Source organism: Falco rusticolus, chromosome 8 (assembly GCF_015220075.1).
Source record: "Falco rusticolus isolate bFalRus1 chromosome 8, bFalRus1.pri, whole genome shotgun sequence".
NCBI lineage: Eukaryota > Metazoa > Chordata > Aves > Falconiformes > Falconidae > Falco > Falco rusticolus.
In genome coordinates this window covers 35,134,824-35,158,478 of record NC_051194.1, presented here as the reverse complement: position 1 = coordinate 35,158,478, position 23,655 = coordinate 35,134,824, and the positions used below count along the sequence as shown (strand labels likewise).

The following is a 23,655-nucleotide window of genomic DNA, read 5'->3' as shown; positions in this document are numbered from 1 at the left end:
TGACAGCTACAATGGCTTCTTCCTGCCAGTCCAAAGCTGATGCTCTCTTTCAGATGTGTTCTTCATCATGCAGCAGAGACTCATACTGAATGCCCCTTTCCCATCCTCACTATTGCTAAATACAACCGAGAATGTACAAGAACACCATAAAAGAGATCTCTTCACTGAAGCAGAAATCCCTGCCCTCTAAAGTATTTGTTCTTCACGTCTCTATTTTTTTTTTTTCAGGCTTTCCTTCCCAGCCTGCTGACTGTTAAAAGTAGCTAGTCCTTCTTTACTTGGGACCTGATCTCACAGGGGACTCGTAATCCAGTGTTTCGTTTTCTTGCGTGTCTGCCTTCCGAGCTCAAAACTCTGTGGACTCCATATGATAAAAGCTGCCTTTTGTTGTTGTTGTTTTCCTGGTAAATAACCAGTAAGACTCATCCTAAATTCTTGTGAAAGGTAATTTATGAGTTCTGATAAATCTGGGGAGTAACCCACTTTCTTTTGGTACTTCCAGAGAGGTCTGCTTGTACTAGCCAGCTAGGTTCAGCAGGCAGGAGTCCTGAAAAGTAATCTTAGTATTGTCAGTCATGGCAATGAGAGGCATAAAAATATTACAGAGCCCTAGGACGGCCACTTGGAACAAATTATTGCTTTCTTGGCTTGCAGACAACCCTGTTCCCAAGTACTCTGGATTATAACAGCACTTTGTCAGGTCTGTTTAATCAGATATGGAAAAATACAGCACAACTAATCTCCAGAGCTGCCAAGTAAGATGTGTACTGCAAGGCCTGGAATTTCCCAGGAAAGGGATCATCCTGTTCAGAAAGGTGCCTGGGGATTATGGAAACCTACTGCCTCGTCAGCGTGCTGATGCTCCTCGCCCTTCCAGTGCAGGCTCACCCCACAGCACAAGCTCTCGCAGGGCCACCGAGATTGTTCTGCGCTCGTGTTCCCTTTCAACACCGTAATTTAAAGGCAGGCCAGCAGCTGAGTACACACCGGATACATAAAAGATAAATAACACTGGAAGCACAACGACCGTCCAGTCTGACGGGTTCAACAGTCAGGCTGTCGCTTCCCAAAGCAGGCTGTCCCGGATCAAGGAGCTTGTTCTGTTCCCCGGCCACAGGGTCTTTAGGACAGGGCTTCAGCGCTCGGTGCCCGTCCTGCTTGTAACCCACACCCGGCGATTATTTATGGACCTTCTTTGGGGGAGAGTTTGCCTGGTTCAGAGGAAACAGGCCATAATTACCAGGAGCCTGGCAGTCGGGTGTTTCCTGTGATACCTAAAACCCCCCTGAATCTGACAAATTGAACAATCACCCAAATGCAAGATTGATGTTAATATCAGACCTTTTACATACGCTTATTGTTTTCTAACCTTTTTGAACAGCCAGGGTGACTGAAAGTATCTTGATTTAAAGATACGGCTGTACAAACAATCCACGGCTGGTTTTAAGCGTCAGTTGGTGTGGAAAAAAATCACTGTGCTGGAAAGTAATTGAAAACTTTCCAGAAAGCAAGCAGCTTTCTGTAGCTGTGAAAGCCACTTGCTGTTTGGATAAATTAAGCTATCACACTTACTGTACTTATGCCTTCCCTTATCAAAACGGCCACCGGAGACAATGAAGAGAAGGTAGCTGCGCCATTTTGATCTTGGGGAGAAAACAAAGGTGCTACGAGCTGTTGCTTTTTGCATGTTAGGTGACTGGGGCTTGAAGGCTTATAGATGCAGATCTGTCACGACAGTGCAAGAGAAACCTTCCTCCAGCAGCTGCTCTGCTTAGGCATGCACCTATTTGAAAAAAAAAAAAACCCAACAAACTGAAGGCAACGTCTCCGTGCTCTTCACTGGCTGTTTAGCGCGTATTCTGGGGGAACAAACAATGTATTGTCTAAAGCTTAGAAATAGCTGGAGGGAATTCCAGCTCACTCGAGGGAGTCACAGTGTTGCCCTGACAAGCGCTTTGCCAGCTATCGCTTGCTACAGCACTCAGCTGTGTGCTGCCGCCCTCGTGTCTGGAGTACCCGTTTGTAAACCTTCCAGATGATGCAAAACCTCCTGTTTCCTCAAGGACAAAATGAAGCACTAAAACACTGGATGGTGCAGATGAACAGAAAATGCAGCCAGTACGCACGCGTTTTGCTGCTGGTATCTGCCTCAGTGCCCAGAGCAGTGTAGCGAGCCCCAGCAGCTGTGGCAAGAGGACAAAGCACTGGGTATAGTTTGGAGACATTTTGCTCAGGCATTGGGTCAGTGGTGACTTTAAAAGACTAGGGCTACCTACGTAAGGGTATCTTCTGTCCACCTTCCTTTGTGTGCTCAGTGGTGCTGGTTGATCTCTGGAGAAATACAAATATGCTTGTGTGAATCCTCCCGTAAAATAAATGTCTGTAACAGAAATACTTTGTTGGTAGTGAATAATACTGATTGTCTTTACCCTGGGGGGCTGAAAGAACATTTACAGGCTGTCCTCCAAGATCCACCGACTAAAATTCAGGCTCCTTTAATTTAGCCTCTAGGGCTGTGATCTGCCCTTTGCTGTGTAAGTCACAGCGTGACATTTTGCTGATCTTGTAATCGCAAGGCAGTGGGCAGTGGTAATGTCAGGCTGAAAAGGTTAAACCCTGTTTGCCTTTTCACCATTGTTCAGCTTCGAGTCATTTCCACGCTGAGGAACTGAGAGAGGCTGCACCTTCTGGGGGAGCACTCCATGGCCTCAGTTGTGGCTCTTGCATCTGGTGTGCCAGGGCCTGACCTGCCCAGGCAGGACTGTGGCCAGAGCATAAGATTTTGTGCCAGTCTGTTGTTGTCTAGTGAGAATTAGGGCAGCAGGCTTGTACCGTTCTCCCAGTCCCACTGGGAGTAACCTCTGAATTCTGTTCAGGGGATCCAAAGAATAGATATAGGCACACTGTTCACCTGAATGCCACCCACACTACATTAAATACCTACTCCAGAATACAAATATTTTAAAAAATACCCACCTAAAATCATTGAAACATAATTATTAAAACCTTTTATGTTACTCTACAATACAATGTAAATTGTTTCTTTCAATTAAATTTTGAAATACACTAGATTACATCATTTAAATAATCGCAAACTTTTAAGTTCACTATTAGTGGTAGCAGAGCTATATTTACATACACTTCCGAGATATTTCAGATGCAGCGTTATGTTCCAGTCCCTAAGTCAGTTAAATAACAGACTTTCAGTGGGAGTATACTGCTCTTCCACAGGTTCTACACGTATTTGGGGTGTATGTGTCAGAGAACAAGAACTCCTTTTATTCTTGTTTGCCTTTTTTTTTTTTTTTTTTTTTTTGCTGTGTGCATGCAGCTGAATCTGAGCAAATTGATACCTACTTGATTTGGATTAAAGATGAAAGGCCATTCTTTTTAAACACATATTTTGACTGAAAATACAGAGGTGGATAATGAAATACAGTCCTCAGGAGCAGCAGTGGAAAAAGTTTTCTCCAACTTTCATCCTCTGTTGCATAATACTGCACCTAATTTTGACCCTGGCTTTACCTAATGCTGACGAAATATAGTCAGTGGTGGAAACCTCTCTCATGTTGTCAAGACTGGCTTTCAACACGATCCATGCAATGACAAGCATCATACATCATTCTCCTGCAGTGCAATATTAACAAATTAAAATCAGTATTTTCCTCCAGAGATCTGCTCCTTGAGGGAAGTCCATCTCTGTATGTACATCAGCCACAACCAGGTTGTGAGTGCTGAGGCTGGAGACCAGAATTAGGCTGTGACTCTTGCTGCCAGTGCTGTTAAGAGTCTTCGTGGGCCAGGCTCCTCCCTGTGTTGTCCATGGAGAGCAAGTTCAAGCCACCAAGGCTCTCGATGGTCCTTGCATGTGGCACTGGTCAAGCCAAGCCTCTCTGCGCGTGGCTGTGCAGGACTCAGGGCCTGGTGTGAGGCGTGCTGATCATGATGTTGGGCAGTGCGTTCCGCCGCTTCTTCCAGGAGCCCAGCTCCCTCGAGTACCGCCTGATCTGCCTGAACCAGTGGTGAGTCCGTGCCCGGTCGCTGTCCCGGAACACAAACGCCTCCCGCCTGATCTCAATGAGTTCAAAAGTGTCATCGCAGTCGGGATCGGTGGAGACAATGCAATTACTCAGCCTCAAGGGCTCCCTGAGCAAATGGAACTTCCCGTTATTTTTGTCCCTGATGAGTACCAGCACAGCGTCCTTCACAGGCCCTGGCTCGGCTGACTCCAGGCTGGACTCAGACACCCGCTTCATGTTCACCAGGAGGAGGACCTGCATGTTCTGGAACTTCAGAGTCTTGCTGCCTTTTTTCACCCACTGGCCATCAGGGGGCTGGGCCAGCTGCAGAGAGCCCTCCATCACAAATCGCGTTTCCTCCCGCAGCCAACCAACAGTTTTGAGGGCAGTTTCTCTCATCTCGATGTTGATGACCTCCCTCTTCTTCTTGCTGTCCTGGCGAAAGGATCGGAGGGTCCACGTGTTCCCCTCCTGCTTCGTTTTCATGTTGATGTGCTCCAGGTGGGATTCAATGCGGCTCTTGGCCTCCCGCAGGCTGCCATGGTCTGGGTGGTACTCAGTGGTGGCCTTGATGATCCTGCTGAGCAGCAGTGGGTACTTGGTGACTCTTTGCAAAGGGGCCATCAGGAAGGACCTCAAGTTCATCCGCCGCAGTGCTGTGTTGTCATTCTGGGAGACGTTGAGGAATATTCTGCAGGGATTTAAGAAGAGAGAACGAAATGGTGGCTGTTCTGCCAGCAGATGCTGCAATCCTAAATGCAAATGAACAGCGTTGTGCTGTCAGCTGCTGGGCACTGCAGCCCCCCCTCTGGTTTTAACAGCCTTGCGAATTCTGTCTCCTCAAAAGCTAACATTTCTGCAGCTGTGCTCAGCTGCAGAACAGCGACGAGGTGCCTGTGACACTAGCACGTAACATCCTAGCAGTCTTCTATTAACTCGTAAAACAAGAAGGGTGTCATCTTTCTCTGGTCTACACTGATGTAGGCCTGAGGCAGATCCATCAGCTTCTATCAGATTACATTAATTTGTAGCTCCTTTCATCATTAGATGACAAAGCACTCTAAACAAGAATTTGGTACTGTCATCATTTTAAGCTGTCCCAGTGGAAAGAGAAGTGACTTGCCTGACATTGTCCAACAGGCCAAGGCTAGGAATGGGAAAAAAATTCAAGTCACACATGCTTCACACAATGGCTCTCCTCAGTGGAAATCCAAACCGTGCTCCGGCATGGGGATGAGAGCTGTTCTCAGCTGAGCGTTATTTGCTGACAGTTCAGCGCAGCGGTCAGCGGGCAAACTGCTACCGCAAACCACAACGCACAGCTGGGGACCCACTGGCCGCCTCAGTGGAGATATCAAGGACTGAATATCCTTTGGAGAATAAGTTACTCTCCTCACTCCAAGAGAGCGCAGCTCATCAATGAAGAACATTAGCATGAAAACCTTGGTCTAGTTGAGCTGACAAAGGTTTCCCTTCAGCCTGGTGCCCTCTTGTCCCCAAAGCCTGGAAGAATACACCCAGCCCTTTTCTCACCTGAGCAACTCTTTCTCCTTCTCCAGCGCGTTGAGCATATTCACGGAGGAGGACTGCTGAAGACAGTAGGTCTGAAAGGCTGGCAGCATGTTGACAAACTCTAGAAATATTTCGCCGATGCACACGGTCATCAGGTCGTCATCACCCTGCAAACATGCAATACAGCCCCTGCGGGGTTAGCTCAGGAGAGGCACGAGCACGGAGCCTGCATTCAGTCCTGTCAGCATGAACCTACTGCACGACCTGGTGGACACCAGAACAAAGGTGTAACAGAGCTCCCTCTTCCTGGTGGAAGAGTGCCAGGCAGCGCCTATAGGTCTGGGGGAAAGCAGTGTGTGGCGAGGGGAAAGAAAGCTGACCTAAATGCTTGTCTTCTGCACATAAAAAGCCACCTTCTCTGCTGCTGTGGGCTCAGCCAGCTCAACAGAGCAGGGGCTCAAAGGCCAGCGGCCAGAGTGAGCCTGCTAGTCAGGAGGGTGTGCTGGTGCCCGTCTTGCCAACAGGTCTGCCATAAGGCTAATGCAGCAGCACATAAATTAACAGAGAGTGTTTAGAAGCAAATGCGCAGGGGAGGCACATAACTCAGGTAACAGACAAGGCACTTAACAACTTCTGCAGTTATTCCCAGCAACTGTCCTGGCTGGGAAGCAGTCTCCTTCAGTTGTGCTCTTACTGGCTACTTTGATGCCTAAATGAAAAATAAATTTCCTGGTAAATTGTTCCCTGATTTCTGGATGTATAATAAGGGAACAGTAAGAATCTGGTGCCACATAATGCTCTCAGCTTTGTCAAGGTGTATGCTGACACACTCTGCAATCACTACTCACTTCGGCAGCAAGAGCAGTTATCTGGCTGCTGGCAGCTTTTTGGTGCAGTACTGAGCTCTGAATGCAAAGGCGACGTGGAGGAGGAGGCAGAAAAACCCATGGCTGTTTGTAGAAGCCATTGTTTTAATAAATTATTCACAGAAGACATTACATTACAGTGCACATCTGTCTTCCCTGTGCCAGGTGCATCAGAGTGGTTGTCAAAGTTGCCAGATTTTGAGATGTGCCACTCAGTGTGACATGCAGGGTTTCGGAGAGGGAGAGGAGGGATGTGTTTCCTAAAGAACAAAACATCCTGGTGAAACCGATACAGCAAGTGGGTTTTGGTTTGTTGAATAAAGGAGGATGTGAAGCTGTTTATATGTCCTTTGCAGTGACTGCTGCTTTGAAGTCTTATTTCTATTTCTCTGCCCTCTGACCACCGCGCTGGTGGTGCAAAAAAAGTTCCTGCTTCAAGGCAGGGTGCATCAGTAGAAGCAACTGGTACACAGAGCTGTAAGGACCAGCTGTCACCAGAGCAGGGAGCAGCCTGTGCTGCCTGGCCCCGCAGCCAGCATAGAGGCAAGCTGCAATGAACTGCAACCCAAGGCAAACACACCCGAGCCAGCCTGAAGCGAGTCAGCTCAGGGTTGCAAGAGCGTGGCCTGTGAGCCAGACCACGCTGAGCTCTGTGCCCCCACGGTCGCACTCTTATCAGTGTCCAAGCTAACTTAAAGCTTAACTTTTTAGGCTTAAAGCTAACTCTGGTAATGGGACAGTTAGGTCCTGTTAATGGGATAAATGAGCTAGACGGCTGATGGCCTGCTAACATCAGTGGCATCACCACAGCAGAAAGTGAGGCCAGCAGCAGCCTGGCACAGGCCTACTGAAATCACTGCTTTACAATAGCTGAGGGAGCAAGGGACTAGGCAAATGACCAGAACCCAGGAGTCCTACCTCCTGATCCTCTGCTCCACCTGTGCTGCCTCACTAATACAAAACCTATCCTGTCTGCCCAGTCTGACCCTTTTAGAGCATACAGCATCATACCTGGTCAAAGGCCTGATCAATCTCTTCCTGCAGTATCTCCAGGAAGTTCTCATTGAGGTCGATGAGCTCCTGGATGTTGCTGAAGATGCCCAGGAGCTGCTCCTGGCTCAGCAGCCCAGCTGCCTGCATGGGAATGTAGAACTCCTCTTTGATGATGCGCAGGTCCTCTCCGTAGCTGGCCTCTGTGTTGACAAACTCCAGCACAGACTCCTTGCGCTCTGTCCTGCGCTTGCGGCACTTCTCACAGAGGTCAGCCCGCCTTTGATTGCAGTTTTGCACATCTGTCTCCACCGGGAGGTCCCTTTCTCCACAGTCAGTGCAGGGACGGTGGGCTTCCCAGGCCTGCAGGGAGCTCAGTGTTTCAGATGCCCTGTTCCTCCACTTTCTGGCTGGCATCTGACCAATGCCACTATCTGCCCTCTCCACATCCGCTGACTTGGTCCGGGTGCCCTCGCTGGGATCCAGGTCGTCCCGGACATCGTTGACACCAACAATCCCACTGTCCGTGCTCAGGCTGCTGACATTGCTCCAATGATGTCTGGAGCGGAGGGAGCCACGTGGGGTGCGGCGGGTCTCATCAAAGCTGCCACCATGGCCAAGATTGGCTTTTGCTACCACTGGACCTGAGAAGAGACACAAATCACCACAGGAACTGCCAGCTGCACAGAGCTCACCTGAGGAGCTCAAGCTGGCACAGTCACGAGTGGTAGGAACCCTGGGGAACAGGCTAGATCTGGTGAAAGCAGCGCTGTTAGCTGTTCCCGCTCCTGTTCTGCTGCCAAGACTGGTGAGAGTCAGAAGTAAATGGCTCCCAGGTGAAGCCCAGGACCTGTCATCCCTGCACCACTCACACCTGTGAGCTTATCTGGGTGCACTCTTCCCCTGCTGTCTGTCAGGCAAGGACAGAGACGCAGCAGAGTAGACCCTGATTTCTTGCATGCCTGGATTAAACCCAGAATGCTTCCCTCCCCCAGGTCAATAGAGTTATTTCATATTACACCAGCTTAGCCAGGCTCAGCATCTGGCCCATCACCCCCCTCTGAGTGTGCAGAATGTAGGTACCATAGTCTCGCTCCTGCCGGCGCTTCTGTGCATGCTGCCGTGCTGCAGCCGCAATCTTCAGCTCCAGCTGCTTCCTCTTCACGGAGTCTGTCGGCATAGGGTCACTGAAGTGCGGCCGCAGCCGGCACTCCCGCTGGGCCTTGGCACCATCCGTGCTCTCATGGACGATGTCAGAGCTGGATCGGCGGCAGCTGGGACTGGGCGTCTGCAAGAAAGGCAAGAGGGTTTGGAGCAAGGCAGTGGTCAAAGCAGCACCTGGTTTGCAGCCACTTGGACTTTAGTTGCCAAATGAAAGAAAAGGAAACTCATCAGAAGTGGGATCATAAATGCAGCTCTGCTACGGGCTCCGTGATCGTTACAAAATCTGTCCCCCCAAGTCCCTCTGTCTTGCTTAGTCCCAACAGCAAGGCCCCTCTCCCTTTGCTGTTGTGTAACTCTGAGTACAGTGGCTCCATGGTGGCTGTCAAATGTCCATGAAGAAGTCATATAACCACGAAGAACAGCACAGCAGCCCTGGCAACCAGCCTGCAGAGGGGTGCTGAGCCTGTTCTCCAGGGATCTCAGCTAGTTTGTTCCGTGAACATTTCAGTGCTGTAGGGTCAGGAACTCCAGCCTCTATGCCTTACCTACATTAGCGGTTTGACCAAGAGGGGACTTAGGAGGGAATCTGCCTGATCTCCCAGGCAGCGCAGCAATGAGGGGCTGGTGACACACTGAAATGCATGAAGGGGTTATTGCTGAACTCCCTGCAAGAGATGCAGCGGCAGATAGGCAGGGGCACAAAACTGACTCCTGTTTCATTAACTGCAACAAAAAAGGCACTAGAAATGCTTCTAGGTTTTAATTGCTTATAGGAGTTGGTGTGATTTCAGATCCCAGGCTCCCAGCCTGCCCAGTTCCTACAATGAAGGGACCCTTTAGAGTTTCTGAGAAAAAAATCCTAAATACATGCTCGAGTTGAGAGGGGAATTCCTCTCCCTTACATTCCCTGCAGGTGGAGTGTCGCTGGATGTCTCACTGCTTGGCTTGTCCTCCCAGGTCTCTGTTGCCATGGACATTGCTGTGGGCTGCTGGTTGTCCTCCGGAGGTGGGGGATCAGCTTCCCTCAGATCACACTGTCCCTTGGAGGGGGATTTGGCAGCAGTCTCAGCATTGCAGCTGCAAGGAAAGAAGCAGACTCTGATGAACATCACATATGCAGTTTACCTGCTGTCCCTGACACAGCTAAGACTGAGCAGCAAGCCCAGGTTCAAACAATCAGTCACAACAGTCCAGTGAAAGTGCAGACGGGAATCTAGCCTGGTCAGCATGGATGGTTGTTCGTGTGTTTCAGGGACTCTAAACACAGCTCAACCATAGCAGTCCAAATTGGGTAATTGCACTCATGCCAGCATCTGGGATATCAAGTCTTGAGTGTTCACAGGGTATTTTCGTGTCCATAAAAGATGAGGTTCTCCCATATGGACCAGAAAAACCTCTTTCTAAGTAGGCCATACCCATATTTGCTGCTATTTAAAGAGATGTTGTCAACACAGAAACCATATTGCTCATCTGGAAGAAAATCACCTGCTAAAAACCATAATACTTTGAAGAGATTAGAGGATTAGAGGAGCTTTCCCTCTGTTTTTCATCTCATATGATCCCAAGCCAGCTGAAACCACTGGAAAGATTCCTTCTGCCTTCAGTGAACTCAGGATCAGCCCTTTTGGTGCACTTAAGCATCCTGAAAAGATTGGCAGCCTGTTGTTCTCACTTGGCAATTCTGGGATGCTCTTACTCATAGCTGTGTGGTGCTAACAAGGGCTTGGCCTGGCTAATAAAGGCAGTCTGTCCCAACCCCATGTTCACCTCTCTGTAGACAACATCACCGCCCCAGACAGACAGAGCCTGGTGCAAACCCACTGACTTGACAGAGTAGCTGACAGGCTGTGGTTTGTGATAGTACTTGTGATACCTTTCTTTAACAGACTCTCTAAGACACCTTATTTCCATGCATAACGAAGCCTCCTTGGAAGAATATTAATTTTTTTATTTTGGGTTTACTTAATTTTTATGAGCATGGAGTCCTTTTAAAAAGAAAGGTTGTGAGGACTGCATATGGATGCCTGTACATACAGGAAGCCGGTGTCTGGAATATATTTTCAAGTTCGCATATATTTTATGCTTAACAAAAGTCTCCTATGACTTCTTAAAAGCTTCACTTGTGAACTTCTGCTGGTAGGTCATACTGCTGGTGTGCAATTCCAACACTGTCAGCTACAAGCAAACACATGAGACAGATGGGCATCTTCCTTACAGTGAATGGTATTTGGCTCTGACAATAAACCACCAGCCAATACTGAAATTGCCAAAGAAGGAACAAACCCCGCAGAACACAAACTGGCTCTGTTGTCAGGCCAGAGAAGTTGGTTTGCAACTTTCCAGCTGATGCTTTCTCATTTTCCTCCATTTATGTTTCCAGGTCCCAGCTAAGAGTACCAGAGGATTTACCAACTTAGAAATGAGTTTAGCTGCAGCTGTGCAGCAATGGCACAGTGCTGCTACTTTTACACTGTAGTACTACTACAGGCTTCTACTTTTTGCTGCGCTAACTACTTGCCACGTGGATTTGGAAGTATTACTTCACCCCTCCAGGCTTCTTCTCCCTAGCCTCTAGAAAGGGGATACCAAACTCAGTGCTGTCACAAAGCAGTCTGTAGTATGGACTGCATTACCCCTTACAGGGTCACAGCAAGAGCGGCACAAGCACACAGCAAGGCTGTGGTCCCACCATGGTACTGTCCTGACCTGGTCCAGCTTAGCAGGTTCCTGTCTCTTTCTTCCCTCCCGTTGCCAGCCACACTTAGGGTACCACTCCTTCAGCTGGTCCACTGTAAACTGTCTGTGTGGCCATGATATAAAATCAGTCTTAAAACAATTTGGGTTTAAAAAAAAAAAAATCTTGTATTCCCAGCCAGACCATTTCACCGAGTTAGGTAAATTGTGAACAGTTCACCTGGGCACACCTGTGGGAGGGAAAGCTGAGGTTAAGGAGCAAGAAAGTTCTTGAAGAGGATCTGCCCCCGCTGGAAAACCACCATTTTGAAAAGCTGTTCCTGCTCAAACAGCTTCTGGTTGAAACATGCAGAAAAAAGGGACCATGGTGAGGCACAGAAGGGCAACTGGATGCGTCCAAGGTCAGCATCAGAGCTCAGAACTGGAATATTACACCAACCCCTACCATACAGACCATACTCGCAGAGAGCAACAGAGCTTTCACTTGGCTTTTTCACAGTGCTTCAAGATCATCCCCTTAAACATCGAAAGTACTCCACAGTATTACTGCTCCTCTAAGTGAAGCTCACAGCAGCTCTCTGGTGATAGGGTCTGCAGAACAGATGCCACTGCTTATTGTGGTTTCCATAACCCAACAGGGATATTTTTTAAAAATCTCCAGATGTGACCTACAGTGGGAATAAGAGCTACTACTACCTAGACAGCTGAAATAAGGAAGTGTGACTGGAGGCTGAGAAATTCAACCCACCTCATGGCTGGTCAGGTAGCAGTAAGAAAGGCAATGATGCAGAGCCCACACTGTCTGAAAGGAGATTTCTTCATCCCTGGTTTCACTGCTCTGCTTCTAGTTGTGATTAGATCCCTGCCACACGATGAACTGGCCATGCAGTGCTGGGGCAAGTGCTGCTCCACGAAGTAGTCACTTTGCACTGCACCACCGGTGTGACCAGAGGGATGTAGGCAAAACAGGGAGGATACAAGCAGTTTTGTAGAACCACCTCTTAGGGCTGCTCCTTTATCCTTTGCCCCTGGCTCGGAAGGAAGAAGGGACACTGCCAAGAAAACAGGATATTGTCCGTTCCTCCAGTCCTCTCCCCCTGGCAGAGATGTGAGCTGCCAACAGGTCCACATCAACACCTGCTCCAGCAGGCCCCTGCCCTCACACATTGCTGCAGGAGGGGGGACCCTGGCATCTTTCCTTCTGTGGGATCAAATCATTTACTGGGATAGGTTAACGCAGGGAGTTAGTGTCAGTTTTCACTGTTCTCGCCAAGAGCGATGATGCGCTTGGGCCAGCACAAGGAGGACAGGTTCTGAGTGTTCTTTTAAACCTCTGGGCCATCGTGTCTCATGGAAGCAGAGGCACTGGGTGTGTGGCACACAACTGCAAATGCACCTGCTTTCACGGTCTCTATGGGCCTCTTCATGGTTGTATCACTGTCCAGGCCAGCAGTTCTCAGCCCTTTCCACATGTTCCTGACTTTTGCTGACTAATGGAAACATTTTTGTCCATTTTTCCTTCCTTCCCTGTTGTCACCTGCCTTCTAGACTTGGTATCCTCTGCTATGGGAAGCTGTTATTGTACCCACCACCCTGGTGTCATCCCAAATACAAATCATCACTCATTGCAGGAAGCCTTCTTTCTTAGCCATGTCCTTTGCTTCCTTGTGCAGATTTCTGTTGTCACCTCATCCCCAATTTCATAGACAGGAACACCAGGTCCTTGCATGTCCTTATCCTGAGCAATTCTCTGATTAAACAATTTCAGAAAGTGGACTATATATTGAAATGCCTCCAGGATTTCCACCCAGATCTCAACACCCCTTCACAGCCAGGACTACAACCTAAGTTAAAGGTATCCAGTGACCTATGCGAAGGCTAAAGCCACCACAATTAAGAAGCTGAAAATCAAATCTTCACTGATTAAATATTAAACCATTTGACTGAGTCATAGTAACTATGAATTACTAGGGAGACAATTAACGTACCAGAGAAAACTGCTTTGTAAAACTCTAACACTTACACAGAACCACTAGGAGAAGACAATTTCAGCTATCTTATTCTGTGATGCTCCATCACAACATCTCTATCAAAGGCTTGTTGAGCTCACTGTCTGTGAAAGTGGGGGCAAATCCCCAGCCTTCAGCTCATTTCATTTCAGCCTTTTAGAAAAATTGTGCCTGGATGTCAGCAACCATAACTTAGGACCCAAAACATCCACACAAAAAGTCTCCCACTTCTGCAATGACAATCATCTTGAGTTATAAATGAATATTCAGGCACATTACAGTCTCAGGTGAAAATGATGGAAAACTGAGACATTTCCAGACAAAGGAAACCGGAATTTCCCACTAACCAGTACTTTGGCACTGCCAACAGATCTGTTTTCCTCCCGCTATCCTGAAGAAATTACAATCTTTAACATTAATTTTTATTACTATGGAAAATAAACAGGCCAAAGTGGTTCCTTCACATGAAACAAACCTCTCCAATACTGGAACCACTGTCATTCTTATTGTTGGATCAATTATCATCTTGGTGTTGATAAAATCACCTCGTATATTTTAACAAACCCAACCAGGGAGACTGAACACATTCACAGAAACAAGAACCACTGCAGATATTAAAAGCACAGAAACCACACTGAAACCATAAAGGCCCTAGGCAGAAAGTGTTTGGAGGCTGGGTGAACAGTGGGAAGAAAGATCGTATGCAGTACCCATGTCCTCTAGACTTTGCTATGCATGCACCTTAGGCTCCAGAAACTAGTCAAACCTCTGATCTGCATGCAGACAGCTGTTCTTATGCTCTTACTCATGGCTTATGCTACTCTGTGTATTTCATTTCACATCGATGATAAAAACAGCCTGCTCAATGAATATGGTTCCATACCGTAACTTTCTCATCTGTGTCTTGATTGGGTTTTCATATTCTAGAACAAAAGCACAAAGGCTGGACTGGACAGCTGAAGGATGCATTTAGGGCTCCTGACACCACCTACTTCCCTTTGGATTACACAGTTGCAGAAGTATTTCTGCTTGTCACTCTGGCTCCGTCTACACGGGGAGCTTCAGCTCCACACAAGTTCTTCCAGACAACTGTTCATTCCTGTGCAGAAGTCACCATCATCTCCTCTAAAACCTGAGTTCAGTCTCAGAGTGCTAGCATTTCAAAAATACCAAACCAGTATATAAGGTGTGGCATCTCACACACCACATCTGTGGATGTCACAAACAGCCAGGAATTAAGTCAAATAGAATTCTTGGCAAAGCCAGGCCTGAAAGCCAAGCATATGGAAACAAACCATTCCACCAACATTTACGCGTCCTCTTCCCACCAGCCTTATCTAGTGATAAGACAGTGATAACTGCCCCAAATTCCTAGCTTCCAGAACTTTGCTGATTCCTGTTGGGCCACCTGCCTGCATAGAAAGGGAATCCATTTCTTTGGCAGGAGGGAGGTAACAGGACTGCTGTGTCCAAAACCAGGATAGAAAAGGCAGTTCTTGTGACCATCTTACCCAGAGAAGGGGAAAACACTGACTGGAGAAAAAGGTGGTAAGCTTTACTCAAGTATTTTCTCTTAATGCTTACGCTGATTTGGCAAAGGACAGTATTTGCAAGTACTTTCACTTGCTGCCTGTGCTGGTCTCCAGAGGGTGGTTAAAGACTGGTAGCAGCCACCTTCCTCTTCTCTGTTTGCCAGCTCACTACATACAGGCAGCACCCAAAAGCACTTGTTGCCACATGTCACTCCTGCAGTGCTGGGACAGACTCTGCATCTTTTTTCGAAGGAATCATTAGTACTTTGTATCTCTCAGCTGTCCTCTACTTTTGACAGATATTAAAAAAAATATTCAATCATTTATTATGGAAATAAAATGTGTGGAAAATTAGGTGTCAGTACTACTAATGGCTGCTGTCCTAACAGGATTAAGGTGTACAAAAAGGCAAAATCTAGAAGAAAATGCTTTTTGATGTTTAATCCCACATAAAGATGGAGTTTAAGCTTAACAGTTTCAAGACACGCCCACGTGGCTATCAGAGACCCTAAGATGAAAGGCTCTGCCAACAGCGTATTTATGCTACAGAAGTTAAATGTACATATCAGGAGAGAGACCAGATTGTTAACAAGGGAACTGCTTTCAGGTGACCCCACAGAGCATGTTACCTTTTCTTAATAAGTTCCAAGGCTGAACCTATGAATTCATCCTTCATTTTTTGTAGCTTAGCTCCATAGCTGGATAAGTCTGTGGCTTCTAACAGCAGCGATGAACAGCAAGAGGACTGGGCTTCAGAAGCCAGCGACTGCCCTGCAAGGTGGAGGACATCATTCAATTGTCTTGTATCTCCTTTCTGCTGCTCATCACTGAAGATCTCCTGCCCAGCTCTGTGTATTGCTCCTGCCTGTAAAGGTGACCGTGGAATAGGGCTAGAGCAAATGGGGACCGGCGATCTATCTGGGCTGGAGATTTGGAAGGTTCTGTCCTTCACCTCAGGGCTGCTCATCCTGAAACCATCCCATGTGGCTGGATAATGGGAAAAGCCAGCAGAGGTGTGGTTTTCATGGAACACATCATCGTCATCCTCTGCTGTGACAGTGGCTTCACTCACAGCTTTGGTCCCCAGAGCTTCTGGACAGACGTTCTTATTGTTCTCCTCCTCCAGAGTCTGGTTTGCAGGCAGACCCTTATTCAAGCAATCTGTTGTCACACTGCTACTGGCAGATGAATTTTCCTCCTTATTTCTCATTTGCTTGAATTCCTCAAAGGTGGGTATGTAGAGCCTCCCTTTGCAGCGGCCTTTCTTGCTCTGTCCCAATGTGGCTTTGACATCTGCTTCCCCGCTATATTGTTCTAGGGTTTCTGCTGTTCTGGATTTGGCCATCTCATGGCTCTCCCCAACATGCTGAAGGGGCAAATTGGGGGAGCTATTCTGCCTTCGGAGCTGAAGCCTCCTCTGAGCCTCCTGCTTGATGTCTCCTGGACTGATGATCCTGTGTGCAAAACACAGCCTCTGCCTCCCTGTGAGGCTGTGCCTGAGAGCAGTGTGTTCCACCAAAACCGTGCAGGAGTTGACAGCACAACCATTCTTGCACTGCCGGCACATCTGGCATTCAAAAAACTCCTGGGCCATCAGGTCAGGCAGGGCCACCTGTGGACGCACTGGCTTACTGGGCTCTGCCACCTTACTGCTGTGCAGCCTCAGCTTCTCCTTCAGCTCTTTTTTGGCATCCCCATGTAGGGTTCTTTCCTCTGCAGAAGGGAAGAGCCACTGAGGCACTTTGGCAAAGGGAGGGAGGACCACATTCTGTGCCGATGGAGATGTCTGTTTAGCAAGGAGGGAAAGGTTTCTCAGAGAGTCTGATGTGCTCTGTACTGGGGCCGCATCCACACAGCCTTCCGTCCACTGACTGGTATCTCTATAGCGGAAGATGATTTCGTTATCCAGGCTCCGGCAGTGAGAATACAGCCCAGACTCAGCAACTGTTGCCCAGTGAAGGTTCTCCACGCTCCGATACATCCGATTTTCCACAGGACTGGCCAAAGGTGCCTTGCCTGTGTGGCAGTAGGCTAGAGTGTGGAAGTCCCCAGAAAAAATGTGAGTGTCTAGGTTCTTTAGTGGATGCATGCTGCTAACCGAAAAATCCTTTAAGGCATGTTGTGCATAGAGCTGATTATTTTGGCAGCTCAAGATCACCCGGCAGTGTTCCTGTCTCTCATCAACACTGATGTATGTCATAGCAAATGCGCATGGAGGCTCTAAGACAGTGGCGTCTAGGGGGAGAGGAGGGAGCTGGGGTGTCGCTTAGGTGCCAGTCAATGTCCACAAACCACAGACAGCAAAGTATGCTGCTGGGTACTCACTTAAGAGAGCTCTCACATGGGTTGAGTCGCCATGCGTAGAAGACCTGTGAATGGAAGGAAAGATGAGTTACTGAAGCAGCCTGGTGATGACTTGCAGGGTGCAACAGCAGGTCTGCTTCCAGGGAATGCAGAAGCCAAACACCAACAGCTTGGGTAGAAACAGCAGCATAACTAGGAGATGAGCCGTGGGGCTTGGGGCAGGGAGTCTTTTCCATCTCTAGCCAAGCCAACAGTGGCCTTGCACCACACACCTGAATTTGGAGAAGTTTATCCTATCTACCCTCAGCAACTCCCTCACAGTTCCTCACAGTAACACTGCTCAGCTCTAGGGATGAACGCTCGGAAGCACTTGCTGCAGGCCCAGCTTACTCACACAGCAGCACTAAGGATATGGGAGGTTTACAAGAGACACCGAGGTTCTTTCCCTCAAATGGGGTGCAGACAAGAGTTTGCGGGTTAAGGAGGAGGCTGGGGGTGGGAAAGGATGACATGACACTGTGGTCTCCCGGAAGGCTCGAGTAGCAAGGAGGAAGAAGAAGGGTGGCTGGTGGTGGTTTTGTCCCTGGTAGTCACACTGCAGCCCCTTGATGCTCTGATTTAACTTCACAGGGAAGATACATACGCTTTAGTGACTGGTAGCCAAGCATTCCCAAGGCCTTTCCAGCGCAGAGACAAAGGTACCTCACAGACTTCCACAGTGCACCCTCCTGACCCCTTAGCCACAGGCCCGAATGATCACCCCCCATGAAGCTCAGCGGAGGCCCAAAAAGAGCAGCTGTGGTTTCCAAGGCTGTTCCTATGATCTGTGTTCAGCACTAAGGCACAGGGAATCTAAGTGACTAAATCACATGTTCAGAGCAATGCAGAGAACTAAATCCCAAAACTTCAGTTTGGGCCAGCAGGATGAAGATTAAGTGTCTAAGTCATCCTCGGAAGTGGAAGGAGCCTCCTTACATTGAATGGAGCGACTCCAAATTTCTCTTAAGGATTTAGGCCTCATGGATTTGCCAGCAGTCACACAAGACATCAGTGTCTGCTATAGTCCTGTCCACTCCCTCCCTTAGCAACCAGAGGCAAAGGGAATGAGTGAGTGCCATATGTAAAGGAGAATAAGATTGGGCAGGGGATATAGGCTTAGCCTGGGATTCAAAAGGGCAACACAGAGCTGGCATGGTGGAGCATCAGTCTCTAATAATAAGCCAGGCAAGAACCAAGCAGGCTGAACATCCAGCAAGAGGTCTTGGTAGAGCAAGACAGGACCATGTAAGTTACAGCCCAGACTGTTTGCTTTGTAGTGCAGCTGGGTTCTCCACATGCTGCCAACTATTCAGGCAGCACAGCCACCTCGACCAGGTGAACAAAGAAGCCTGTTACTCCCTGAAGGCTAAGACACCTCGGGCATCTGAGCGTGTGAGGCACCAACAGACATCTTCCGTCTAAGGAGAAGTCTGAGGCAGTGTACTGCCTGGAAGCCAATCTTGGTAACTCACTGGTAGCTTGATTCACCCCTTCCTTAGAGTGGTTCAAATCTGTATACTTTCCCCACATTGAACTGTATCTCTAATCTAATCCCAGAGAGGGAAGGCAGAACTGCTCCTGTGGATCACTGCTGAATGGAGAACATTATTTCTCTTCTTCATAATTGCTAAAAATAAAAATTAAAACTAGCTCTCAAAGCGTGGATGTTCCCCAAGATGTCGCAGGCACTTCTCACCCAGTCTTCTCATGGTGGGGCTGGAGTTCCCCCTTCTTCACGGCTCTGGAGGAGCCCACAGGTGACAGCAGAGAAACGTGAGGATCAGGACTTTCTGTGATCATAGGTTATAACATGATCTGTCAAGAAAGAGAGAATGAGATGATGTGAGAGCCAGTTACTGAGCAGGGAATAGGGCTCCTGGTAGCACCAAAGGGCTCCTGTGAGAAAGTGCTGTTAATGAAAGATGCCACGGACTGTCAGGTTGGTCTGTGATCAGGTCACAGCCACAGGACTAAAAGCCACCATGTACTTTTCTGCACTCTGCTTTCAGACCAAGTAGGAAGAGACAACAGCCCTTGTTGTAGTGAGAGCTGAGAATAAAGCAGCCCTTGCCCAAGGCAGGGAGCTGCATATGGTAAGGCCTGAAGAGAAACCAAGACCCACGTGAGGCAGGTTCCTGGGCTACACGTTGGCTTGGCAAGCTCTGCGTGTATGCGTGTGACAGCGAGGCAGCTGGAGAAGAGAGTGCACAGGCAGGGGGACAGAAGCAGCCATGAGAAGAGCAAGGAAGCAGAGGCACAGAAACAACGGAGTGGGATCTGCCAGCGGACAGGGCAGCACTGAAAATACCACTGACTTGTGTCCTTACGGTCTCTCTTCAGACAGAAGCTCACCTCTGGGGCCTGTAGCGCTGACCCCTCGTTGGGCTGCAGGACAGCCGCAGTGACACCAGGTGTGGGTGGCCATGGCCACTCTGCTCCTGCCTGCTCAGGCGCGTGGCACAGACGCGCAGCAGGGGTTGCATCCCTCCATTACACGGGGGAATGCCTCAAACCCGCAGGCAGGAAAGGGGACCCCTGTGCCCGGCAGGAGAGCAGAGGCCCATTTCCCCAGCGGGTGTGGAAGGTGCCAGTGCCCATGAGCACTGCCAGGCTGCAGGAACCTGCTGCTGCTTTGCCAGGGCAGGATTTTCCAGAAGATGTGTGTGCGATGGCAAAAGCTGCTTTCAGGGAAGGAGCAGCTGGGGGAGCTGGCAGAGTGGGGCAGGCAGAGAGTGGGGGACACAGAGGGGAAGCCAGAGGCAGGTTTGCAGAGTGAAGGGCACAGAGAAGACAGAGAACAGCCAGAGCTGGGTGTAAGAGACGGCAGAAGACAAGTCTTTCCAGAGGAGGCTGCGCAGAGTTTGCTGACACATAGGCAGACACCAAAAATTACCAGATTAAGTGGAGGAAGAGGGGAATTTTGTTGCCAAATAATATATTTTAATCTTTGTCACTCATCAGAGCTGAGTTTTCTTTCTCTAAAAATTGGCTTTTTGCTCTAAGGAAACAATTCAGACATGGGAAGTCCCTTTGATACTTTCAGGAGAGCTCAGAGCAAAGGTGCACACGGCTGTAGCTGACAGGCGGGTGTGCAAGCTGCCTGGCCGGAGCGAGAGGGAGCCACAGAAACTGGTGAGCTCAGTTTTGCCTCACGCCTGCAGCTCTGGAGATCTCATAACAGCCAGCTCGGACAGAAGCACCTTTCCTCCCTGTCACTCCATCCTTGAAAGGACCATCTCTTTCCTACTGAACTCTTCTATCTTGCCTATTCCCTCCATGTCACCACCCTGAGGGCTGTGCACAGCATGGCACGTAGCTAAACTTAATTTCACTGAGCACTCAGGCCAACTGATGCCCAAGTCTTGACCTGTGAAGGGGGGGGGGGACCACCTGTGCTGAGGCAACAGCCTGCTTCCCCTGCTGCCCAGGGATGCTTGGAGCAGGAAGAAAGCAGAGGTCTCTAAAACACCAGATAATTCTGACCTGGTCTGTAACAAGGAAACACTGAGCCTTTCCCCCTCCTTCCCCTGTTCTTGTGCTCTGTTCCTCATGGCACACAGCAACAGCATCACAGTTTCAGCTCAGATGCCTACGTTTACCAGGTCTGTGAATATGCTATAATATAAAGCATGCATCTACACACTCAGCTGTAAAGTAACATGACCACAAGCATGTTCTAAGCACTCTACCAGAGGAAAGCAGAAGATGGAGACAAAAAACCCCAATGAGTTAATATGCTTATGGCACATCCTTGCAGGCTCACTGTACATGCAGAACATTTAACTGCAGTCTTAACATGGTCATCATCAAAGAAACACTGGGAACTGCAGCAACATGAAAGAGTTTGTCCTCCCACCACTATCTACAGCAGGTGATCCCAGGTACGGGAACTAGCAAATGCCACAGAAGTGTGAGGCAATGGAGGGAAGTAAATGCTCATCTCTCACACAGTGACCCAAACCTGGGCCCTAACTCACCCTCTCCTAAAGGTACAGAGCAGTCCTAATGCACCCTGTGCTCTCTTCCAGTTAAACCAAGCAGTGACTTGCCAGTTTTTTGTTGCTCCCCAGTGTATGTGAGCACTGTGGGTTGATGCTGCACTCTCTTTGCCCACCTGGGTACTTCCAGGTCGTCCAGTCCACACTTCCCTGAAGCTAGGGCTTTATTCTAGTCCAGCAATCCTCCAGGCCAATGATGACTTATTCCAGACCAAATAGCAAAAGAAAGCTTAGTGTTGACTGCTGCTGTGAGAATGGCACATCGCTGCTCTTTGATCACTTTGTACAACATTTGCCTGTTCCCTAGCTCAGGGACTGAAAAGCTCCTGGTGGTTACGAGCCTTACATCTTAAGTGAGCATAAGACTAAAGGCATCGTGTGCTCAGCTTATTTTCTACCGTATGATTCTGGTTTAATCAACTTCTCCACTACTCTGATAAGTGCCTGCTTGGACACTTGCCACTAACCTTCATTTTCCTGCAAAATCCCCCCAAAGAACTTATTTCTCAAGGATTAAAGCTTGAAGGATAAATTATCCCTTCCCATACACATAAGAATTGTTCTGCCTGGCTGACCTTCCCAGCAAAGCACCAGACAAAGTGTCAGGAGGATGAAGCAGGCAGGCACACGATAGGTTGTTCAGTGCTGGTGAAAAGAATTGTGGAGAAAAGCAGTTATGTCCAAGGACTCCAGGAACAACTGGACAAGGGACCACAGAGCCTCACAAGGCCTCAGGAAAAGAGGCCACCAAATCTAGCAGGGCTGAGTAGGTTTGCCACTGCTGCTTCGCAGCAAGATTTGCTCAACAGACTTGTCAAACAGGGAAACTCGTTCCATGAGATGGTGGAAAGCAACCATAGTCTGGCCTCTCCTGCTTTGATCAGAGAGATCAAGTGCGTCTGGTACATTTTCCACTTTCCACATTTACAATACCTCAGTCACAAGTAAATTAACTTCTGAGTCATGGCCATCACACCAAACTCCTGTTTCCAGGGGTGGGGAGTAAGCAGAGTCACCTTACTCCACCTTGAAATAAGAGATTAAAATAACCTTCAGGTCTTACTCTATTTCTCCGCATTGGGTTTTGCAAATTGCACCATGCATCACTGAACAGAGGTTTGTTTATTCTGGAGTACAGTCCCTCTTTTATTTCAGAGATCTAATGAGCTAGAGGGATGCAAATGGCACATTTCAAAAAGCTCTACAAAGGATTTTAGCAATCTATGATACTGCTGTGAGTTTTTTGCTACCTGATACTGCAAACCTTACGGACACAGCATGAACTGTCTACTGCCGTGTCATGCACATCACTTCAGCTGCTTAGCAGAACACCAGCCATCTCAAGGGAAAAAATGCCAGATACATCTATTTTTTCAAGGTAAAGGTTAACAAGAAAAAGAAAGGTGCCTTGGCTGTATTTACTTTCTTAGCTATTCACTTAGGCAGAGCTGTGCTGCAGGAACTAGCTGACACAGTAGGATGATAGGTGAGACTGCAGTTACATTTCTTGGGGTTTTTTTGTCTGTTCTAGTAGCTGAAACAGGAATAGGGCTTATATAGTGTCTGTTAATCACAGCAGGAGAGGTACAGCCACAGTAGTTACCTAAAGTTATCTAAACCAGTACAATTTCTTGGGTTTCTTTTCCTTCCTAGGGTAAACAGCCAAGTATAACTTTCCTTGAGTTCACAGTATTATCACTGCTTTCATTGTCTGTTCCATGGCACAAATCAGGATTGCTAACAAAAGGAACAACTGCCATCTTGGTTTCAAAACTAGGTAACAGAGAGAAAACCATAACCTCTACAGTCTGCTCACTGTATTTATAGTCCTTGTGTTCTCAGCTCAATCATAAGCATGGATTGTGTCACCTCAGAGACAGCTTGACATTGGGAACAAAGTCTCTCTTGGAACCCCTGAAGATCCAGTGCAGTCCAGGGTCTAGGGGGTTGCTGAGAGCACAGGCAATGGCATCAAACTCCTGCTGTGCAATGAGCTGCTCGCCTTGTCACATGGTATCGTCTACTGTCCACCTTTCACAACTGTTCTCATTCTTTCTGTGCTCTTTTTTCCTGCTTCCCCAACCCAAGGTATTCAACACAAGTTTATACAACCCACCTGTAGCTGCTGCTTAACAGGTATCACTTCTGAAGCATCACCACCATTACCACCGCCCTCAGAAAAAGAACTGGTCTTGGCCATGGTAAGGGCTGGCTGATCGGAGCAGCCCAAAGGTATACACGTGCCAGCCAGATGTGCCAGAGAAGAATCTATCCACATTATCCACTGATCATCATGGGAATATCCTGATACAGCACACACAGTTCCATCAGTGAGTGTGGGAATCACCATAACTTCATGTGAACTTCCATTTTGGTCAGATTGACTTCTAAATAGTCTCAAGGCAGTGGAAAAGTTAATTGCAAAATTTGATGGAATCACTTAAGGTCTTAAGCATTCTTGGCTCCCTTTCTGTGAGTTTTTTAAGCTGTTTGGGAACTTTGCTTTCCCAATGAAAGGTTTCACCTAA

The 23,655-nt window shown here is 48.2% G+C and overlaps 1 protein-coding gene across 3 annotated transcripts in view; it reads right to left on the bottom strand.

Moving 5' to 3' along the window:
• Nucleotides 1-2,984: 2,984 nt before the first annotated feature.
• LOC119152808 (kalirin-like) overlaps nt 2,985-23,655 on the bottom strand; it is a 46,628-nt gene continuing 25,957 nt past the window's right edge. Inside the window, exons 2-8 of one of the 3 annotated variants that reach the window (XM_037398502.1) lie at nt 18,826-18,944; nt 15,416-17,155; nt 9,454-9,628; nt 8,471-8,675; nt 7,409-8,031; nt 5,553-5,698; nt 2,985-4,710 (exon numbers count right to left, since the gene is read on the bottom strand). In XM_037398502.1, coding sequence (XP_037254399.1) covers nt 3,915-4,710; nt 5,553-5,698; nt 7,409-8,031; nt 8,471-8,675; nt 9,454-9,628; nt 15,416-16,986 — 3,516 coding nt within the window. In that variant the 5' untranslated portion in view covers nt 16,987-17,155; nt 18,826-18,944 and the 3' untranslated portion in view covers nt 2,985-3,914. The remainder of the gene's footprint in view (nt 4,711-5,552; nt 5,699-7,408; nt 8,032-8,470; nt 8,676-9,453; nt 9,629-15,415; nt 17,156-18,825; nt 18,945-23,655) is intronic. The other 2 variants (XM_037398503.1, XM_037398504.1) reach the window with 2 other exon arrangements.